The 21296-nt window shown below is 42.8% G+C and overlaps 1 protein-coding gene across 7 annotated transcripts in view; it reads left to right on the forward strand.

The window, feature by feature from the left end:
- Positions 1–913: 913 nt before the first annotated feature.
- Positions 914–21296, forward strand: part of GOLGA4 (golgin A4) — a 132472-nt gene continuing 112089 nt past the window's right edge. For 6 of the 7 annotated variants that reach the window (XM_073223381.1, XM_073223382.1, XM_073223383.1 and 3 more), the window contains exons 1-2: positions 914–1409; positions 19853–19942. In XM_073223381.1, coding sequence (XP_073079482.1) covers positions 1338–1409; positions 19853–19942 — 162 coding nt within the window. In that variant the 5' untranslated portion in view covers positions 914–1337. The remainder of the gene's footprint in view (positions 1410–19852; positions 19943–21296) is intronic. The other variant, XM_073223388.1, reaches the window with a different exon arrangement.

Here is a 21296-nt window from a genome sequence, read left to right on the forward strand (position 1 = left end):
GATAGGAGAGTGACCAAGCCTGGCTCTGCTACGTTTAAGAATCAGGCTATGGACTGTTAAGAGAGCAAATTGTTCCTCCAATTGCTAGTAAATAAAATTTGCTAAGATGTGAAGATGATCGCATAGTCGGCCAGAGTGATACCAGAGGCGATGTGAAGCAGTTTGGTATTGCATGCAGAGGTGGGTTGCTCAGATGGATTTAGGGGTCACAGATGGTCAGAGTTCAGGTTGTGGGATGAATCAGACACACATACATTAAACTCTCTTAGGATGACTGCAGGGGATAGGGGTATATTTGTACCCTAGGAATCCATCTCTTCTACCTGGCAGTGAATTCTTAACATTCCCAAAGACCTGGCGCTTAGAATGATCAAGATTTTTGAATGGATATGTGAAAACACGATTTCAGTGAAACAAAAAATAAAGGCAGACGTCCAAACCACAAGATTTTACAACATGGACTTGGAATATCTGGGCGCTGGGAGTCTCATGTCCTGCACACCTGACCCCTGGAAGAGCCCAGCTGAGGCAAGAAGCCCTGTGAGGAACAGTAGGAGCGTAAGGCACTGAACACAGAATCCTAGGCACAAACACTAAACAAACGCCACGACGTTAAGGGCACACGGCAGGTTCCTGAGTCCCCCAACCAACTCTGCCCCAGCGCTCACACACGCGGTTGCGGTTCTGAGTCGAGGGCCTCACAGCAGCGTCTTCAAAAGCTGTATACCCCCAGCTTGATCAAGGCCGGCACCACGCCGATATCAGACCGGGTTCGGGACCCGACCGGGTCTCAGAGCGGCCCTTGCCCCGCTCCGCCCCCAACGCGGCACTGGCCACGCCCACTCCCCCAAACAGGGCCCTGGCCCCGCCCCTATCCCACCTCAACACCCCCTCCCTTAACGCGGAGCTCTCCCGGGCAGTGCACTCTTTGCACGTCGAGACTCCCGGCGGTGCAGAAGTCCGCTTTTTCCTTCGAGCGCGCATGTTCGGCCCCGTACAGGGCTTGTCTCCTATAGCGCTCCGTAGAGCGGCTTCGGCGAGCTCCACGTAGCTGCGCAGGCGCCTTGGGCACACCGTTCACCTGCCGCCGCTGTCGCCGCCGCCGGGGCTGGATGGGGGGCATAGGCCAGCCAGTGGCACCCAGAAGAAAGAGACGCGACGGCGGCGACGCCGACACCCGCGGGACGAGTGTTCCGATCCGCCCGCGAGCCCAAGGAAGAGGCGGGGCGGCCCGGCCCCCGCGGCCCCTGGTGTAGAGGAGCTGCCGCCACCGCGGCCGGGACTCCCTGAGCACTTACCCTCAGGTCGCGGTCACGCTCAGAACCCCGCGCTGCGCCATGTTCAAGAAACTGAAGCAGAAGATCAGCGAGGAGCAGCAGCAGCTCCAGCAGGCATTGGCCTCTACTCAGGTACTATGGCCGCTGTTCTCCCTATCCCCACAGGCCTGACGCCGCACGGGGCAGAGAGAAGGGCAAGCTATCTCGCGACCCCTGACCTCTAACCCGACGTGGATGGGGATGCCCTCGGGTCGCCCCGGGTCCTCCGCGCCTGCTGACCTGATTCCGCCCCCTCCGCCCCCAAACTCGGTTCAGGAGGGCGAGTTGGGGGGGGGGGTGGTGGCTGGATCCCTCGTGACCTCTGTCAAGAGTTTTCCTCGAGTACCTGACCCGGCCTGAGAACGACCCCAATGGCTCCCCTACCCTTCCGCAACTCTAGCTCCAGGCTGAGGACGGGTGAGAAACCCGGTCCCTGTAAGAGCGGACGTTTGGACCGCCGTTCTATCCCCCGACCCAGACCCCGACATTGAGTGCCGAGGGGCCAGGATACACCGGACCACCAGTCGCGACCGAGTCCATGGGGACCGGGGTCGCGCCTCGCAGGCTGCCTGAGGGAGCACTGGCACCTGCGGATGCGACGTGTGACCGGCGACCAGCGCCCGTGGCGGTCACGAGGCCGCCACTTGGCGTGACTCGATGGGTCTGGCGGCTCCAAGAGGCCGGCGCTCTGGGGCCGGGCTGGGCTTCTGCCAGCCTGCAGCCTAGCTTCTGCTTCTTTAAGAGTCTAGTTACGTTTTTTTTTCCTGACTGCCATCGCGTCAGGAAACGGCAGTTTCCAGGAGCAAGGGGGTGTGTTAGTGTTGATTTAAAAGAAGCGGTCCCCGGAGCACCCCTGGATGTGTTTTGGTGCTGGCAGCACGTGGTCTCATCCGGGAAGACGGGAACTTAAGCTAAATTCCTACCAGTCTGAGTCTCGACAGATGGAGCAAATCCCCCAGTTTTAGAGTTTCTGCAAGAAAGACTGAGCTTTGCCTAATTTTGAGGCAGCTCATAACATTTAAAAAACGTAACTATTAAACAGGCTAACAACTATTAAATAGCTATTGCAGTTTATTCAGAAACTATAAATTGAAGTTGATTATATAGCTCATGTAGCTCAAACAGTGCTTCAACTATATCAGAACATGACACTGAAGGCTTGTTCATTCTCCCATGTTAAATGTAAATAGATAGTCATTAAACTTTAAATGGTAAATATTTTACTTTTCATACCATTTACTGCAGGGTTTCTTAATTTTACAGAACTTGGTTATTTAAGAAACAAAGTAAAAACTTAAAAATGAGGTAGAGATGAGGAATGTGGGGAATGGGCATGTTACTGAATGTGAGGCACTTACATTTGGTAATTAACAAAATATGGTTGATCCAGGTTTCCACCTCTAGAAATTTATTCTAAGAAAATTTAGGGTTTATTAAAGATTTAGCCACGTGGATTTTCATTATAGTGTTATTTTAATAAGCAAAACTGATTAAAAGTTCAACAATAGAAAGAAACTTGGTTAATAAGCTGTATCAGGTAGTTACTTATGCAGCCTCAAGAAAAGGCCAGCATTTATTGGGTTCTTAATATATGCAGGCCATTTTCCTTAGTATATTTTACACAGATTATTTTATTTAAATCTCACATAAACCTATAAGGTAGATACTCTTTTATGGATGGAGTGAGGCTCAGAGAGGTTAAGTAACTTGCCTAATGATGCACAGTGAATGATAGAGCCTACAGAAAAGTATTATTAATATGCAAAGATATTTGAGTTAAAAAGCAGATGAAAAAGTAGTATGTAAGGTGGGAAAAATGTGTATGTAAGTATATTTATATATAGACATAGTGAAAATAGTTTAAGAAGGAAGTGCTCAGAGGTGCTGCTGAGGTATGAGTATTTTCTTGTTTGTAATGTTTAGGTTTTCTTCATTAAAGTGAATTGCTTTGTGCATTAACAGAGAGAGGTGTTTTTTCAGAAACTGGATCATATAAGGTCACTTTGTGTACAAAAGATTTAAAACAGTCCTCTTTGACAATATGTTTACCAAGAATGCAATAGTAAATTTTTAGTAATCAGTCACTGATAGAAACTTGATTCTGACCTGGTCTCATTTCTTATCTATTCTGAATCCCTTCAGCCCTTCAGGAGGAGAAGTTTTGGATTATTGTTTTCAGAGTTAAGGATTTCTTTCAACCATGCATCTTTTTTTTTTTTTTTTTGAGAGGGCATCTCTCATATTTATTGATCAAATGGTTGTTAACAACAATAAAATTCAGTATAGGGGGGTCAATGCTCAATGTACAATCATTAATCCATCTCAAGCCTAATTCTCGTCAGTCTCCAATCTTCTGAAGCTTAACGAACAAGTTCTTACATGGTGAACGAATTCTTACATAGTGAATAAATTCTTACATGGTGAACAGTACAAGGGCATTCATCACAGAAACTTCCGATTTTGATCACACATTATGACCTATAAACAATCAGGTCAAATATGAATATTCATTTGATTTTTGTACTTGATTTATATGTTGATCCCACATTTCTCCCTCTATTATTATTATTATTTTTTTCAAGTCTTATTTATTTATTTATTTATTTTTATATTTATTTATTTATTTATTTATTTTTTGAGAGGGCATCTCTCATATTTATTGATCAAATGGTTGTTAACAACAATAAAATTCAGTATAGGGGGGTCAACGCTCAATGTACAATCATTAATCCATCTCAAGCCTAATTCTCATCAGTCTCCAATCTTCTGAAGCATAACGAACAAGTTCTTACATGGTGAACGAATTCTTACATAGTGAATAAATTCTTACATGGTGAACAGTACAAGGGCATTCATCACAGAAACTTCCGATTTTGATCACACATTATGACCTATAAACAATCAGGTCAAATATGAATATTCATTTGATTTTTGTACTTGATTTATATGTTGATCCCACATTTCTCCCTCTATTATTATTATTATTTTTATTTTTAATAAAATGCTGAAGTGGTAGGTAGATGCAAGATAAAGGTAGAAAACATAGTTTAGTGCTGTAAGAGGGCAAATGTAGATGATCCGGTGTGTGCCTATGGACTAAGTATTAATCCAGGCTAGACAAGGGCAGCAAGACATCCACGGATGCAGAAGATTTCTCTCAAAGCAGGGGGGGTGAGGTTCTGAGCCTCACCTCTGTTGATCCCCAAATTCTCACCTGATGGCCCCCCTGCGACTGTGCCTGTCTTAGGTTGTTCCTCCCTTGAGGAATCTTACCCGTCTCTGGCTAACCAGTCATCTTCCGGGGCCATACAGGGAAATGTAAAGTTGGTAAGTGAGAGAGAAGCCATATTGTTTGAAAAGGTTAGCTTTTTACTTCTTTGCAGATTTATGCCCTGTGGCTTCTATGCCCAGCACTTGTCTCGAGGTATCTTTACCACCTGGAGGAATTATGATACTCGGTAAATTCGATATGAGGCACGAATTCTATTTAAGGTCAACCATGCATCTTTTTAAAAAAGTCTTTTGATGACAATCCTTTTGCAACAGATTACCTGCATCCTTGTTTTCTTAAGCCAAGAATCTTGAATTTGTATGATAATATTATTTCTTCATTTTTGAGTATAAATTATTTTGTGTTGAAGGCACCATGCCCTTAAGAATTTAATGGGGTGTGAAAGTCATTCCCTTTTACTCACTGAAGAGGGTTGGTTGGTTGGTTGGTTCTTGGTCTACTTTTTGAAATTATTTTGTTACCTTCTTTGCTATCTACCATATGGCTTCTTCTACTTTTGAACTGTTGAGGGCTTTGATTCAGTTTATACATAAACTTCTAAAATTTTGTGTGAAAAAAGGGCTAGAAGCTGAGGGATTCTTCAGTGCATTTTAGTGTATTAACACACATTTTGAGCTATTTGAGTTTTTGGAGGCCTTTGTGTGCATACTTCCTGGTTGTTAGTTTGCTTTCCATAGTTGAAATTGCCTGATAGGTATGTTTCAAGTAGAGTGAGTTGCCAGATGTAGATCATTCTAGGATAAATGAGCCATTGCTCACAGTATTTGCAGAGTTTTCCAGCAGTAGTAGTAATGATAAAGTATAGGGTTCTGTAAGGTTTTGAAAACATTCGATCAAAAGAAGACAGCTTTCTAATAGTTCCCAGTGATTTCTATTTGCTTGGTGCTGACATTAGTTGAACCCTTTTGTCTTGCCAGTGGGTTTCAGCCCTGGGCAACTTCGCTATGGATTCAGTGTGACTAAAGAAAATGACAGCAAAACGTTCTTGGGGTGAAAGGGTTATACCCAACTTTATTCTCAGTGGCAGGTCAGTTACTAAAATCCACTCAGAGCGAGTCTGCATGCAGCAAGCCAGTCTCTGCCTCTGGGCCCCTCTGTCCGCACAGCTGTCCTCTGGGCTTCTCTGCATAGCCATCCTGCACAGCCGTCCTCTGGGTCTCTGTCCTCGTCGCTGCCACCACTCCAGCCTCTGCTCTTCTGCAGCCTTGCAGCCCTGCCACTGTGTCGTGCCCAGAGCACTGGGCGGAGCTCTTTATGTAGAGTCAACAGCCATGTATTGCCTACAGGTGTGCAGTGAGCTAGTCAACCAGGGCCAGATGAGAATCCTGACCACAGGAACTCTCATTTTATCCACACCTTCCTTGACAGATATTGTTTTAAGTTAAGTAATTATTTGTTCAACTCTGATGATGGCTTAAAGCCTGATCACTAATTAAAAATAAAGTTTAAAAAACTTCAACTTTCACCTAATATTTTTTAACAATATCTATTTTGGATTTTTCAACTTTACAGAATGAATGAAATAAAAAACACTAAAGGCAAAAGAGAATACATTGCAATTTCTTGGGATATATGTAGTATATGCATAAAAATATTTAAAAGCATTTTCAAATATTACTAAAACTTAAAAATTATAAAAGTACTGACACATATGGACAAATATTGTATAATTTCACTTATATGAGAGACTTAGATTAGTCAAATTTATAGAGACAAAACATAGAATAGTGGTTGCCAGGGGCTGGAGAGAGGAGGGATTGGGGAGTTAATATTTAGTGGGGACACAATTTGGTTTGGAAAGATGAAAAAGTTTAAAGACAGATGGTGGTGATGGTTGCACAAGAGTGAATGTATTTAGTGCTTCTGAACTGTACACCTAAAAATGGTTAAAATAGTAACTTTTAAGTATATCTTACCATTATAAATAATTTTATTAAAGAAAAGTTTGTAGAATATAAATTTTTAAAAAATTCCACAGATAGTAGGGACAACAAGCCTCTTTCTGAAGGAACATGGGCTTACTGTAAATCCAGGTTTACCAAATGATTAGCCTCAATCTTGAAATCAAGAAAAATATAACTCCCAAAGAAAGCATTTAGATCAGAAGAATCAAAATATACCTGAATTGTTGGTAATCTGTATTTTGACCAGGGAGCATACAGTGGCTATTGATAATGCTTAATATAGAAGAGACATTAAGTTCTCATGTTTTAAGTAACAAAACAATCCTCCCTTACTGTAATAAAACAGTAATTTAATTAATATAACAATCCTCATTAAAAAAAAAAATCAGCCATGAAACTTGAATAGGGTATGGGCCATACAAAGTTCCTGGAGGAAAAATTTCTAAGGGAAGCTTTGTCTTCCTAGCTTCTGGGATGAATTAACCTGGTTTGTTAAATTGTGAGTGTGGATAAAATGAGAGTTCTTGTGGCCAGGATTCTCACCTGGCCCTGGTTGACTAGCTCACTGCACATGTGTGGGCAATACATTGCTATTGACTCTATATAAAGAGCTCTGCCCAGTGATCTGGGTGCAACACAGTGGCATGGCTGCAAGGCTGCAGGAGAGCAGAGCAGAGACTGGAGTGGTGGCAGCACCAAGGACAGAGGCCCAGAGGACGGCCAAGTGGGCAAAGGGGCCCAGAGGCAGAGACTGGCTTGCTGCATGCAGACTCGCTCTGAGTGAATCGCGTTTTGGTGGTTGACCTGCCACCATGGAAATAAAGTTGGGTATAACCCTTTCACCCCAAGAATGTTTTACTGTCATTTTCTTTGGTCACATTGAATCCATAGTGAACTTTTGCCCAGGGCCTGAAACCCATTGGCAAGACAATTGGCGAAGTCAGCAGGGTTCATTGTTGACCAAGGAAAAAGACAGGCTGCCCTTATGGGAGGGGTGCTTCAGCAGGCTGCCCCTGTGAATGGGGAGATAGTGGATTGTCCCCCAGTGGGTATGTGGTCTGAGGTGGCTTGCCTCCTAGAGGACTGGGCCCCACCCCAGGACTGGAGGCAAGTGGAGGTGATACCTGAGGCAGTACGGATAGCCCTTGATATAGTAAGTAGGTCTTTAGAAAGAGTGCCTGTGAGGCAGCGGGGACTGTGGGTTGGACCCAAGAAATGGCGGCACAAGAAAGCCAGCAGCAAACTTTTGTGGATTCCCTGAAGAAGGAAATGGCACTGATGCGAGAGGAAGTAGCACAAGAACACCGACAGTGAGGTGCTGTTGAAGAGGTAAAAGATTCCTTACAGAATGAGACGGCAGTGCTGCCAGGTGCTCTGAAGGAGGAAAAGGCCTTCAAGGAAAAAGACGAACTCCTGAGGGAAGCACAGGTGGAGGTGGCATGAGAACACCAGCTGCAAAGCATTGAGGTGAAGGTAAGAGAGCTGTCAAAGGCTGAGCTGGCATTGCTGCGAAGCACTGTAGCAGAGGAGGCACTGGGGGAGTGGAGAGAAAAGTGCCATTAGCCCTGGAAATGGAGGAGCTGGGAAGATGAAGGGGTGGTACTGGAGGCACTGGCGCCTCCTGTATTGAAAGCACGCCCAGTGGTTGTAAAGAAAAAGACCCAGTAGCTGAAAGTTCCCCAAGGAGAGGAGCAGCCCCCTCCACAGGTCATGGAGCACTCTATGGTCCGCCCCTATACTCAGGCTGAGCTGGTGGATTTGGGCTCCTGGTTTAGGCAGAAGGCCTAGGAATCAATATCAGCTTGCCTCCTGCGTCTGTGGGACTTAGGGGTGGATGGAATTGTTTTGTAGGGGTCAGAGATGGGAAAGCTGGCTTCCTTGACAGTTCAGCCCACCTTGAGGCAGTGGTTACAAAGTGCACATCAGACCACAGGGAATCACTCCCTACTCAATTGATTTATGGCTGCACTTCGTGCTGTGTGGCCCAATCAGGGTGATCTGCCATCCTCTCCTGTTAGATGGTAGATGTATGATGAGCTCCAACAGGTGTCACGAGAGCTAGGCATATGAAATGCCATCGATAGTCCAGAGAATTATGCCCAGATGAAGAGTTTCACTCCTGGGATGAGAAATACTGTGCTTCATTTGGCTCCCACATCCCTCTTTGGGTCTCTACTGGCCATTCTTTCCCCTCACTTAGGGTATCCCATAAGTGAGGTGTCACATACAGTAGCAGACTCAGGAAAGGCTGAAGCAATGAGAACACAGAAATAAGGTCTTTTACTCACAAGAATTTAAAGGGCCCCATGAAGGTTATGAGGACCCAGATGTGGGTTGATTTGATACGGGCAGGAGTAGATGGAAGGAAATTAGATGGGAAGCCAAATAGGATCTTACTGGAGCTATGGCAACAACTGAAACCAGAGTAGCACTTCAAGCCATTAAAACCAAAGAAGCAGAGGTCAGAGACAGAGCAATAAGATCGGCCTGTGTTTCTGCAAGACTTATTGCTGGAGAGGCTAGAGAACAGTGTCCCAGCTTCCTTGCACAGGGATCATTGCAGAGGACTAAGGGCACATAGATTGAGAGGAGAGAATCCTGGAGGGGTGGAATGTGGATAAAATGAGAGTTCCTGTGGCCAGGATTCTCACCTGGCCCTGGTTGACTAGCTCAGTGCACACGTGTGGACAATACATTGCTATTGACTCTATATAGAGCGCCGCCCAGTGTTCTGGGTGCAAGATGGTGGCAGGGCTGCAGGAGAGCAGAGCAGAGGCTGCAGTGGTGGCAGTGCCGAGGACAGAGGCCCACAGGACATCTGAGCGGGATGACTGTGCAGGCAGAGGCCCAGAGGATGGCTGTATTGGCAGAGGGGCCCAGAGGCAGAGATTGGCTTACTGCATGCAGACTCGCTCTGAGTGAATGGCGTTTTGGTGGTTGACCTGCCACCATGGAAATAAAGTTGGATATAACCCTTTCACCCTAAGAATGTTTTACTATCATTTTCTTTGGTCACATTGAATCCATAGTGAACTTGCCCAGGGGCTGAAACCCATTGGCAAGACAGTGAGATTCAAGATCACAAGACATGGATGCAAGTTATACATACCTCAGCTTTACCTCCCATGGAGGCTGTCAGCAAATTCAAAGGGCATCCTGCTGGGCCCATGTGAAAAAGCAAGGGTGGAAACTTTGATTTAGAACTTTTAGATGTCAGGATGCAGAAGAACATTATTAAGGACATGATGAAAAGCTCGAATAGTTTTGGTAGCAGTAATGTAAAGACTTACATGAAGAACTAATTTCCAGTTACTTTGGCCATTTCTTTAGATCCGGGATGTCAAGTAGATTTGGCAGAGACTTTCAGCAGAGCTGTGGTGAGAAGGATCCTATGACTGTGTCCTTGCTGTGATCATCCAATGGGTGTGGGAGAGAGTAATGAAACCAGATGTTTGCTATGCTTGTGTAAGAATAACATCTCATCTGTTTGGGGGCATAACTTGAGAACCAGGAAGTAAGGCCAGAGGCCTCTGAGCAGCCAAAATTATTGTCACCAACTTCATATTCTATAGCTAATGTTAAGTTATTCATAAGGCCACTTAAAAAAAAATCCATCATTTAGTGTTTCCTCAGTCTTATTTTGTTTACAATTCCAAAAAATGTACTTGCCTAGCAAGCTAGAATGAGTAGAGAAGATTTACTACAAGTAGCAGTGCTGACAGTGTCAACTGCCCTAGAAAATGTTAAATTATGTTCAGTTGTCTTTTATCTTTGAAAACTGGAATTAGTTAATTGATTTCAGAAAGTTAGATTCAAAATGGTTAAACCTCACTGATAGCTCCACACCCCTTCAGGTATCAGTGATGTTCAGCTCTTTTGAATCTGTAACTTTGACAGCTATCTACGGCTATCTGAATCTGTCTATAACAGTTCAGCCATCTTGAATAATTTTCCATGAAACCTCCCAGATAATAGAGCCCCTAATGGAATAAACTTTGGTTAACATAGTTTGAGTTTAATATAGAACTTCCCAGTAACATGAATATCCAAAATTTGTCTTTTTGTTGTCTTTAGATAGTGTTGTTCAACCTAGGATTTATACTTTTTAATTCCTATTTTGTGGTATAATGAAAACATTAGATAAATAAATTTGAAAGACAGGATTTAAAGTTAGTGGCCATGTTTATACATATGGTGCTTAGAAAGACAACATGGCATGGGGAGAGCAATTCAAAGGGGTTGTTGGAATTAGTGGGTTGGGATCAGCTTTTTTTTTTTAATGAAAGAGTAAATGGGGTAAGAAAATATGGCATATTACATCCTAAAGATTAACATTCTGTAAAACCTTTGTTTTAGAGGTGTCTGTGTGAAATGGGTGGCTTCTTTTTCTTTCCTGTGGGCCCCAGTGGAAAAATTGAGAAGCTGGGAAACTGCAATATGGGTCAGAAGACCTGTATGCTAACCATGGTATGCCACCTGGGCAAGTCAAGTAAGCATTCTGAGCTTTATTTTCTCATCAGGATGTTGGAGATGATAATGCCTATCCTGCTTATCTTTTAGACTGGTTGTGAGGATCAAGACAGAAAATATTTGAAAGCATTTGCAGTTATAGGGCAGTTACTTAATGGTGCCTGCTTAAGTACTCTGCGGGGTGTTACATTTGCCTTTAAGGGTAGATATACCATCAGGAGTTGAGAGGCATGTATGCCTGGTGTGGTGGTGTGGCAGAGTGTTGTGGCTGCATATAGGAGGGCATTTCTGGAGCTGGTTGGGGTGACATCTGAACAGGGTCTTGATGGGTAATGAAAAATCATGGGATGGGGCAAAATATTCAAACCTTATTAGTCCTAAAAGTGATTGCATTAGTTTTCTAATGTTGCATAACAAATTACCACAGCCTTAGTGCCTAATAACCCAGTAGCTATTTCAGTCTGTAGGTCAGAAGTCAGCCACAGGGTTCTCTGCTCAAGTCTCACAAGGCTAAGATGAGGTGTCACCCAGACTGTGTTGTCATCTGGAGCTTAGGGTCCTCTTCCATGCTCATGTGGTTATGGTAGAGTTTAGTCCTTCATGTTTGTAGGACTGAGATCCTTATTTATTTATTGCTGGACCATGAAGGGGACCACTTTCAGCTCCTAAAGGCAACCTGTGTTCCTTACCATTTGGCCCCCATAGGCATCCCTCTGCCCTCTAATTCTGCCTTTGCACTTTGGGCTCATTTTAACAGGCTTCTGTGTTTAGGTTGGGCCCATCAGGTAATCTTTTAATTAACTCAAAGTCAGCTAGTTAGTAACCTTGAATATATGTGCAAAATTCTTTTTGCTATGTAATGAAGATAATCAGGGGATCTCATCATATTCACAGGGTAAGGATCATTTGGGGTCATGCTTACCACGGTGACTAACATGGTTTTCTTTTTCTTTTTTTCTTTTGTTATTTTGTTATCATTAATCTACAATTACATGAAGAACATGTTTACTAGGCTCCCCCCTTCACCAAGTAACCCCCCTACCCCATTACAGTCACTGTACATCAGCATAGTAAGATGCTGTAAAATCACTACTCGTCTTCACTGCGTTGTACAGCCTTCCCCATGCCCCCTTTATATTATACATGCTAATCGTAATGCCCCCTTTTTCCCCGTCCTTATCCCTCCCTTCCCACCCATCCTCCCTAGTCCCTTTCCCTTTGGTAACCATTATTCCATTCTTGGGTTCTGTGATTCTGCTGCTGTTTTGTTCTTCAGTTTTTCTTTGATCTTATACTCCACATATGAATGAAATCATTTGATACTTGTCTTTCTCCGCCTGGCTTATTTCACTGAGCATAATACCCTCTAGCTCCATCCATGTTGTTGCAAATGGTAGGATTTGTTTTCTTCTTATGGCTGAATAATATTCCATTGTGTATATGTACCACATCTTCTTTATCCATTCATCTACTGATAGACACTTAGGTTGCTTCCATTTCTTGGCTATTGTAAATAGTGCTGCGATAAACATAGGGGTGCATCTGTCTTTTTCAAACTGGGCTGCTGCATTCTTAGGGTAAATTCCCAGAAGTGGAATTCCTGGGTCAAATGGTAAGTCTATTTTGAGCTTTTTGAAGAACCTCCATATTGCTTTCCACAATGGTTGAACTAATTTACATTCCCACCAGCAGTGTAGGAGGGTTCCCCTTTCCCTGCATCCTCGCCAGCATTTGTTGTTGTTTGTCTTTTGGATGGTGGTCATCCTTACTGGTGTGAGGTGATATCTCATTGTGGTTTTAATTTGTATTTCTCTGATGACTAGCGATGTGGAGCATCTTTTCATGTGTCTGTTGGCCATCTGAATTTCTTCTTTGGAGCCTTTGTGGTCTGAAAAGTTGGTTGGTAGAATTTCAATCTTTTTGAGGTTCTTTTTGTGGCCTAGTACGTGGTCTATTCTGGAAAATGTTCCATGTACACTTGAGAAAAATGTGTATCCTGTTGCTTTTGGATGTAGAGTTCTATAGATGTCTATTAGGTCCATCTGTTCTAGTGTGTTATTCAGTGCCTCTGTGTCCTTACTTATTTTCTGTCTGGTGAATCTGTCCTTTGGAGTGAGTGGTGTGTTGAAGTCTCCTAAGATGAATGCATTGCGTTCTATTTCCTCCTTTAGTTCTCTTAGTATTTGTTTCACATATGTTGGTGCTCCTGTGTTGGGTGCATATATATTAATAATGGTTATATCCTCTTGCTGGACTGAGCCCTTTATCATTATGTAATGTCCTTCTTTATCTCTTGTTACTTTCTTTGTTTTGAAGTCTATTTTGTCTGATACTAGTACTGCAACACCTGCTTTTTTCTCCCTGTTGTTTGCATGGAATATCTTTTTCCATCCCTTGATTTTAGTGTGTGCATGTCTTTGGGTTTGAGGTAATTCTCTTGTAAGCAGCATATAGATGGGTCTTGCTTTTTTATCCATTCTGTTACTCAGTGTCTTTTGATTGGTGCCTTAGTCCATTTATTGCCACTGCAGGCTTTAGATTCGTGGTTACCAAAGATTCAAGGTTAGCTTCTTTAGTATCTTACTGCCTAACTTAACTCGCTTATTGAGCTATTATAGACACTGTCTGGTGATTCTTTATTTCTCTCCCTTCTTATTCCTCCTCCTCCATTCTTTATATGTTGGTTGTTTTATTCTGTGCTCTTTTGTGTTTCCTTTAACTGCTTTTGTGAGTAGTTGATTTTATTTTTTGCCTTTAGTTAGTATTTGGTTGGTCTGCTTTCTTTGCTGTGATTTTATTTTCTCTGGTGACATCTGTTTAGCCTTAGGAGTGCTCCCATCTAGAGCAGTCCCTCTAAAATACTCTGTAAAGGTGGTTTGTGAGAGGCAAATTCCCTCAACTTTTGCTTGTCTGGGAATTGTTTAGTCCCTCCTTCATATTTAAATGATAATCATGCTGGATACAGTATTCTTGGTTCAAGGCCCTTCTGTTTCATTGCATTAAATATGTCATGCCATTCTCTTCTGGCCTGTAAGGTTTCTGTTGAGAAGTTTGATGATAGCCTGATGGGCTTTCCTTTGTAGGTGACCTTTTTCCTCTCTCTAGCTGCCTTTAAAACTCTGTCCTTGTCCTTGATCTTTGCCATTTTAATTATTATGTGTCTTGGTGTTGTCCTCCTTGGGTCTCTTCTGTTGGGAGTTCTGTGTACCTCTGTGGTCTGAATGATTATTTCCTCCCCCAGTTTGGGGAAGTTTTCAGCCATTATTTCTTCAAAGACACTTTCTATCCCTTTTTCTCTCTCCTCTTCTGGTACTCCTATAATGCGGATATTGATCCTTTTATCTCTGTCTGTGTCAGCTTGTATGCTTCCTGTTCTTTGGTTTCTATTCCATCAATGGCCTCTTGCATCTTATCCATTCTGCTTATAAATCCTTCCAGAGATTGTTTCATTTCTGTAATCTCCTTCCGGACTTCATCCCTTAGCTCTTGCATATTTCTCTGCAGCTCCATTAGCATGGTTATGACCTTTATTTTGAATTCTTTTTCAGGGAGATTGGTTAAGTCTGTCTCCCCAGATTCCTTCTCAGGGCACGATGTCTCGGTTAGTCAGGTCTGTTTCAAATTCTTCTGCCTTTTCATGGTGATAGAGGTAGTTGTGGGGAGCTGGTGCATGTGTTGGCTGGGAGAATGTCCTTTCTTGCTGGTTTGTGGCCTTCCTCTCCTGGGAGAATGGCGACCACTAGCGGCTTGTGCTGAGCAGCTGCGTGCATGCGGGGTGTCTGGTTCTTGCCCAGCCGCTGTGGAAGAAGCTCCACCTGGTTGCTGTGGGCGTGGCTGGCCTCAGGCTGCTGCTCCACTATGGTGCGGTGGTGTCCGGAGGGGAAACGGGCGGGAGGCAGTTATTCTCTGTGAAGGGCCTCCGAGCTGCGCTGCCGCCCAGGGGGTTAGGGTGCCTGGAGTTCCCCGGTATTCCGAGCTGCTGGGTTAAGTGTCCCAGGACGTTTCCATCCAGCTGTGGGGTCCCTGTCCCTTTTAAGTCTTTCAAAAAGCACTTGCTTTTCTTTGTCCTAGGGGCACCGGCTGCAGGGACCCACTCTCAAGTTTTACTCTCTGGTTTCCCTAGTATCCAGCACCCCATGCACTGTGTGTCTGCATTCCAGTGTGGAATGCTAGGTCTGGGTGTTTAGCAGTCCTGGGCTCCCTCTCCCTCCCCGCTCCGACTCCTCTCCTCCCGCCGGGAGCTGGGGGGAGGGCGCTCGGTTCCCGCCGGGCTGGGGCTTGTTTCTTACCCCCTTTGCGAGGCTCTGGGTTCTTGCAGGTGTGGATGTGGTCTGGATGTTCTGGTCTCTCTTTTAGGGATAGTTGTATTTATTGTATTTTCAAAAATATATATGGTTTTGGGGGGAGATTTCCGCTGCTCTACTCACGCCACCATTTTGGCTCCACCTCCTGAAATTGATGCCTACTGTCTGTTGGCAGGCAATAAAAATAGTAATTATGAGACTGAATATAGCCACCAGATTTCTTGGCAAATAGCTTAGATTCTTAAAGGTATGAGAATCAGACCAAGTTTAGTTTGAAGGAATCATAATTTGGGAAATGCTAAAGTATAGTTAGTTAGTTTTGCATGTGTCATCCTTTATAGTCATAAACATTCCCTTGTGAGCCTTGCTCTTACAATGCCAGGAGAAGATGTACAAGCCATAGCCAAGCCTTGCAGGAGGTGCTACTTTTCTGAGGGCAGGGCGTTTTAGGACTTTTTCTTCAACTTTGTAAATCCCAGCATTTGATTTTGTCAGTTTAACCAGAGATGATAAGGCTCTCAGTTACTAATTGGGCTCATATAAACCAACAGTTGAAAACATTCACAGCGTGGGTATACTTTCAAGTGATTGGATAGTCACTGTCTAGGGCATTTGAAAAACTGAATTAATAACCTAGAGATTTCTTAGAGATGATAGAATCACAGCAGACAGGATTGGTCACAAGCCATTTTCTCTAGCTTAATATTACTTTTCTAATTACTTTCCTAACTTTTTGTGCCCTCGGTGGCCCTTTTATTAAAGGAAATTTGACATGTAACCATTTAAAAGCAGATACATATAGAGAGAACTCTTCTTCCTCATTGTGGTACTTTGGAAGCATCTACCTTTGAAGCTGACATGTTTTGAAAATTCCAGCTCTGGATGTGGGAAGGGTTTACTGAATTTCCCTCAACTTCAGTGACAACTTTCTGAAGTGCTGTGAACATTTGCAGCATCGTCTCAGTATGTCCTTTGCCATTTTCTAAGCACAGTGTTGACATCTAGTCATTCATTTTATAGACATTGAAAACACTAATCAGGCTTCAGCTTTATTTCACATTCAGCCATTTTCTTGTTTAAATTTTTAAGGCCTTACTGTTCCTGTTTTATCTTGATTGGGAAAGGATATCTTACCTTGAGGTAACTGCTGCTTATGTCTAAATTCCTCTTTCATGTATTGATTTTTCTGGTTTGTCTTAGAAGATATTAGGGTGTTGGAGTTCTGTCTGGCCGGGTAAACAGAAAAGGAATTTATTGAAGTCTTTTTGGAAGTTTGCAGAATTTCCAGGGGGTCCTGGAGGCTGGGCCTGGCTGCTGTGCCCAGCCGGATGCGGGCATGCACTGCTGAGGGTGTTGCAGCTGCCTTGGCTTAGTGTCAGTGCTGCACCTCCCAGTGCATGTCTCACGGGCACGCGTGCATGGGGCTCTGCTGCGCTGCTTGCCACATAAACTGATTTGGCACGTCTGTTTTCTCACATAGCTCACTTATGACTCAGTCTCATGGGTGGGTTCATTGGTGGAGCTTGGGTCACCTGCCCTGGATGGAAAGAAGACTGGGTTACTGAGCTTTCTGAATTCTGATCTTTGGATTTTTAAGAGCTGTTTAGGAAAAAAAAGGTTATTAAACTTTTGTCATGTTTTGTTGTTTTTCCCCTCCTCTCAGTTAAACTGTTCCTTTTGAATTCTGCTTTTGACATAAAAATACCTTTCCCATTCAGAGATTATAGAAATAGACATTCCTATTTGAATTTAAAAAATCATTTAAATCTTTACTATAGCTTAAGGATGGAGTAAGGATCTGATTGGGGTCTTTTTTCCCACATGAATGGCTATTTGTCCCAACACCATTTATTGAACATCCATCTGGATTTGAAATGTTATGTTTACTGTAAACTAAATACATATATGTGTGTATGTGTGTGTACATGTGTCTGTGTATACAGTCTTCCTCATGGCCTGTGCCAGCCTAGCCCAGCAGTATGTGCCACTTGACAGATAGGGTTCTACTTGTTCATTAGTTCACCTACCTACTTAACAAATACTTATTAATTGCCTTTTATTTATGTAGAGCTGTACAGACTACAAAAGGGTAAGACAAGGCATATTTTTATGTGTAGATGAGTTCAGATCCATTTTGTTTTTGGGGGGAATCTTGACATTTTGGCTGTTTAACTTTTAGACCTGTTTTTAGTTCACCTTAGAGTAGACCGCAAACACCTGGTTTAAATTTTGGGGTGTTTCTCCTGAGAGTTTTTATACTGAGGGTTATAGGAATCAGGTTGCCCTTTTGTAGCTTGGGGTGGGTGGAAATCCTGGGGTAAAATAGCTTTGAAACTGAAGTCACTCAAAGGGAGAAATAAAGTGAGAGAAACCCATTTATTTCTTACAAACAGTCGTCTTGACGTGGCTGCAGGGAAAGGGACCCAGCCTCTCTGGTCCAGATATGCTCTTGCTTGCCCTGTTAATTACCTATTGATATGGAGATGGACTTCTCTCCAGCCCTTGAAAACACCTATTGATATGGAGATGTACGAAGGCCAGGCTAGAGATTCTGGAAATACTGCAGTTTTACCCACACCTTTACAGGAGTAAATGGACTGGCATCTCAGTATCTCAGTGTGGTGTGCAAGGTGGGCTTAAAGCAGGGCCCTTGACTACAGCAATGTTTATCTGTACATTTCATAGTTTTAAATATGGAGCTGAAAGGCACTTGAAATATTGAATTGACAACCTCATTTTTTAAATGAATTTTTATTTTATAATAATTATGATATACAGGAAAGTTGGCAAGATACTTGTGGGGTAAAGCACAGAATTTCCAGAATCTCCTGCCTGGCCTTAGTTCATTTACATACCAATAGGTGTTTCCCACAGCAGCTTCCCGCCCCTCTAGGGCAAGGGATGGAGAGAGGATGACCATTCTCTCCTCCCCTCCATTCCTGGTCTTTAATTGGGTCTGGTGCCCGTCAGTCCCCGGAGACCCTCCTGAGGAGTTCCTCCCAGAAGGGGTGGGTTGAGAAAGTGAGAGCTGCCTTGGATGCAGAGACAAGGAGAGCAAGAGGCTAGCGGGACCAGAGAGAAAGGGAAGGAGCGGAAGTGGCAGCTGGAAGACAGAGCTGGGCCTCATTGTGAGCAATAAAGAGACTTTCTCCCACAAAAAGGCATCCTACAGTATGGGAGAACATATTTGTAAATGACAGATCCAACAAGGGGTTAACATCCAAAACATGAAGAACTTACATGCCTCAACACCCAAAAAGCAAATAACCCAACTAAAAAATGGGAGGAGGATATGAACAGACACTTCTCCAAAGAAGAAATTCAGATGGCCAACAGGCACATGAAAAGATGCTCCATATCACTAATTATCAGGGAAATGCAAATTAAAACCACAGTGAGATACCACCCCACAGCAGTTAGGATGGCCAGCATCAAAAAGACTCCATTGTGGAAAGCAGTATAGAGGTTCCTCAAAAAACTAAAGATAGAAATACCATTTGACCCAGGAATTCCATTCCTAGGAATTTACCCAAAGAAAACAAGTTCTCAGATACAAAAAGACATATGCACCCCTATGTTTATTGCAGCACTGTTTACAATAGCCAAGATATGGAAGCAATCTAAGTGTCCATCAGTAGATGAATGGATAAAGAAGATGTGCCTATACACAATGGAATATTATTCAGCCATAAGAAGAAAACAAATCCTACCATTTGCAACAACACGGATGGAGCTAGAGGATATTATGCTCAGTGAAATAAGCCAGGCAGAGAAAGACAAGTGCCAAATGATTTCCCTCATTTGTGGAGTGTAACAACGAAGCCAAACTGAAGGAATGAAACAGCAACAGACTCACAAGCTCCAAGAGGGACTAGCGGTTACCAAAGGGAAGGGGTGTGGGAGGGCAGGTGGGGAGGGAGGGAGAAGGGGACTGAGGGGTATTATGATTAGTACACATGGTATGGGGGGGATCATGGGGAAGACAGTGTAGCACAGAGAAGACAAGTAGTGACTGTGGCATCTTACTATGCTGATGGACAGTGACTGCAATGGGGTATACAGGGGGGACTTGATAATATGGGTGAATGTAGTAACCACACTTTTTCATGTGAAACCTTCATAAGAGTGTATATCAATGATACCTTAATAAAAAAAGGTGTATTTTATCCCAGCCTACTCTTTCCCTTGACTGGTTTATTTACCTCAGGGCCAGGAACACCTCTTTCTCTCTGGAGCTACAATAGTATACACGATTTTCATATACTCCTCACCTGGTTTTAGTTTCCCCTAATATTACTGCCTTATATTACCATCACAACCTTATTTTATACATGAGGACACATAGCCCTCAAAAAGTTAATTCACCTGAAATCACAGTACTGGTTGGTGACAATCCAGTAGGCAGCCTTGGCTTCTGGTTGGTTATGTTGTAGTTTCCCTTTTCTGTTTTTCACATGTTGGCTCGTCTCTTCAGGTTCTCTGGGCTTGCTCTGAGAGAGGACTACCCTGGAAGTAGTGCCTGGCCAATGTTGTTTTTCTGATTTGTGCAATAATTTTTTAATCTAGGCTTCCTCCAGTTCTTCAACGCCAACAGCAATCAGGAGCAGGTCATCTTCATTTTCGGAGCAATTTGATGAAAGTACACTTAACAGAGAGGTAAGTTTGTAATTTCTTCTTTAGTAAACTCACAAGAAGCTTATAATCTACAGTGTAAGGTTGCTGTGGATAACAGAGTGGGAAGTTATTTTGACAGGTCAATTATTTAATTCCTAGGTATTAGTTTTGTTAGTTACATAAATTTTTTTTGCAAATAGTAGTTATGCTTTTGTAAAGTATGTTTTCTTTGAGAATTTTAATTTGAGAGGATAATATATTCTGCATTTAATATTTGAGTCTTTCAGAATAATTTGATAATTTATTCAACATAGTATCATGTGGAGAAAAGTCCTACAGTTTCAAATCTAGTGATTGGAAACTGAAGTAACTTAACTGATTCCATGTGACTTGTAGCTGATACCATAGCTCAGATTAGATTTTTTGCAACCTTTTTTTTTTCTTTCTGTGAAGTATGACACAGATACAGAAAAGAGGGTAAAACATAAGTGCCCAGATCAGTGAATTATTACAAAGTGAACCTCCCCATTGACACCACGCAGGATACGGGAAGGAACACTGTCAGCACTGTAATGGTGTCTCCCTCCAGCACAGATTGCCATCGTGCTGACTCTTTGGTGTTTGCTTCCTTGCTCTTTATAGTGCCACTTAAGTGTGCTCTCCACTGTGAGCATCATAGTTAAACACTGGGTTGTCTCTAGCTCTTGGTGTGGTAAATTATGCTGTGGTGAACATTATTGAACACTTCCTTTGGCACACTTGTCCTTGTGTTTATTTTGCTCTGTTCTTCAGAGTGGAACTCCTGGGCCCAAGGGCATACGTAGTTTTAACATAATGTGTAATGTTTTGATGTAAAGATTATACATAATGATAAACATTAAAGACAATGCTCACTGCTTCTCACAGAGTAGTTGTGGAACTTTTCTTTCCACCAGCAGTTTTTGAAAGCTGCTGGCACTGGGTGTCCTCACTAGTCTTTTTTATTTCAGCCACTTTGGCAGGTATGTCATTTTCTCTTATTGTAGTTTTAATTTGCATTTCAGTGATAAGATTGAGTATTCTCATCTGTGAATTGGCCATTTGATATAGTTTTATAAAGTGTTTAGTTTTAAGTATCTTGCTAATTTTTCTATTGGTTTGTCTTTTTCTTATTGATGGTAGTTTTTTTTTTAATATAGTGTGGATAGGAGTTTTTTATTGGCTAAATGCCTTGCAGATATCTTTTTCCACGCTGTGGCTTGTCTTTTATTTACTCTTTAAATCGTGTCCTTTGAGAAAGAAGTTCTTAGTTTAAATGTACTCCAGATGATCAGTATTTTCTTCTATGGCTAGTGTTTTTTGTTTATCATTAAATAATTATTTTCTTACCCTGACAGTGTTTTTCTGTCTTATCTTG

This window comes from Manis javanica, chromosome 15, assembly GCF_040802235.1.
Source record: "Manis javanica isolate MJ-LG chromosome 15, MJ_LKY, whole genome shotgun sequence".
Taxonomy (NCBI): domain Eukaryota; kingdom Metazoa; phylum Chordata; class Mammalia; order Pholidota; family Manidae; genus Manis; species Manis javanica.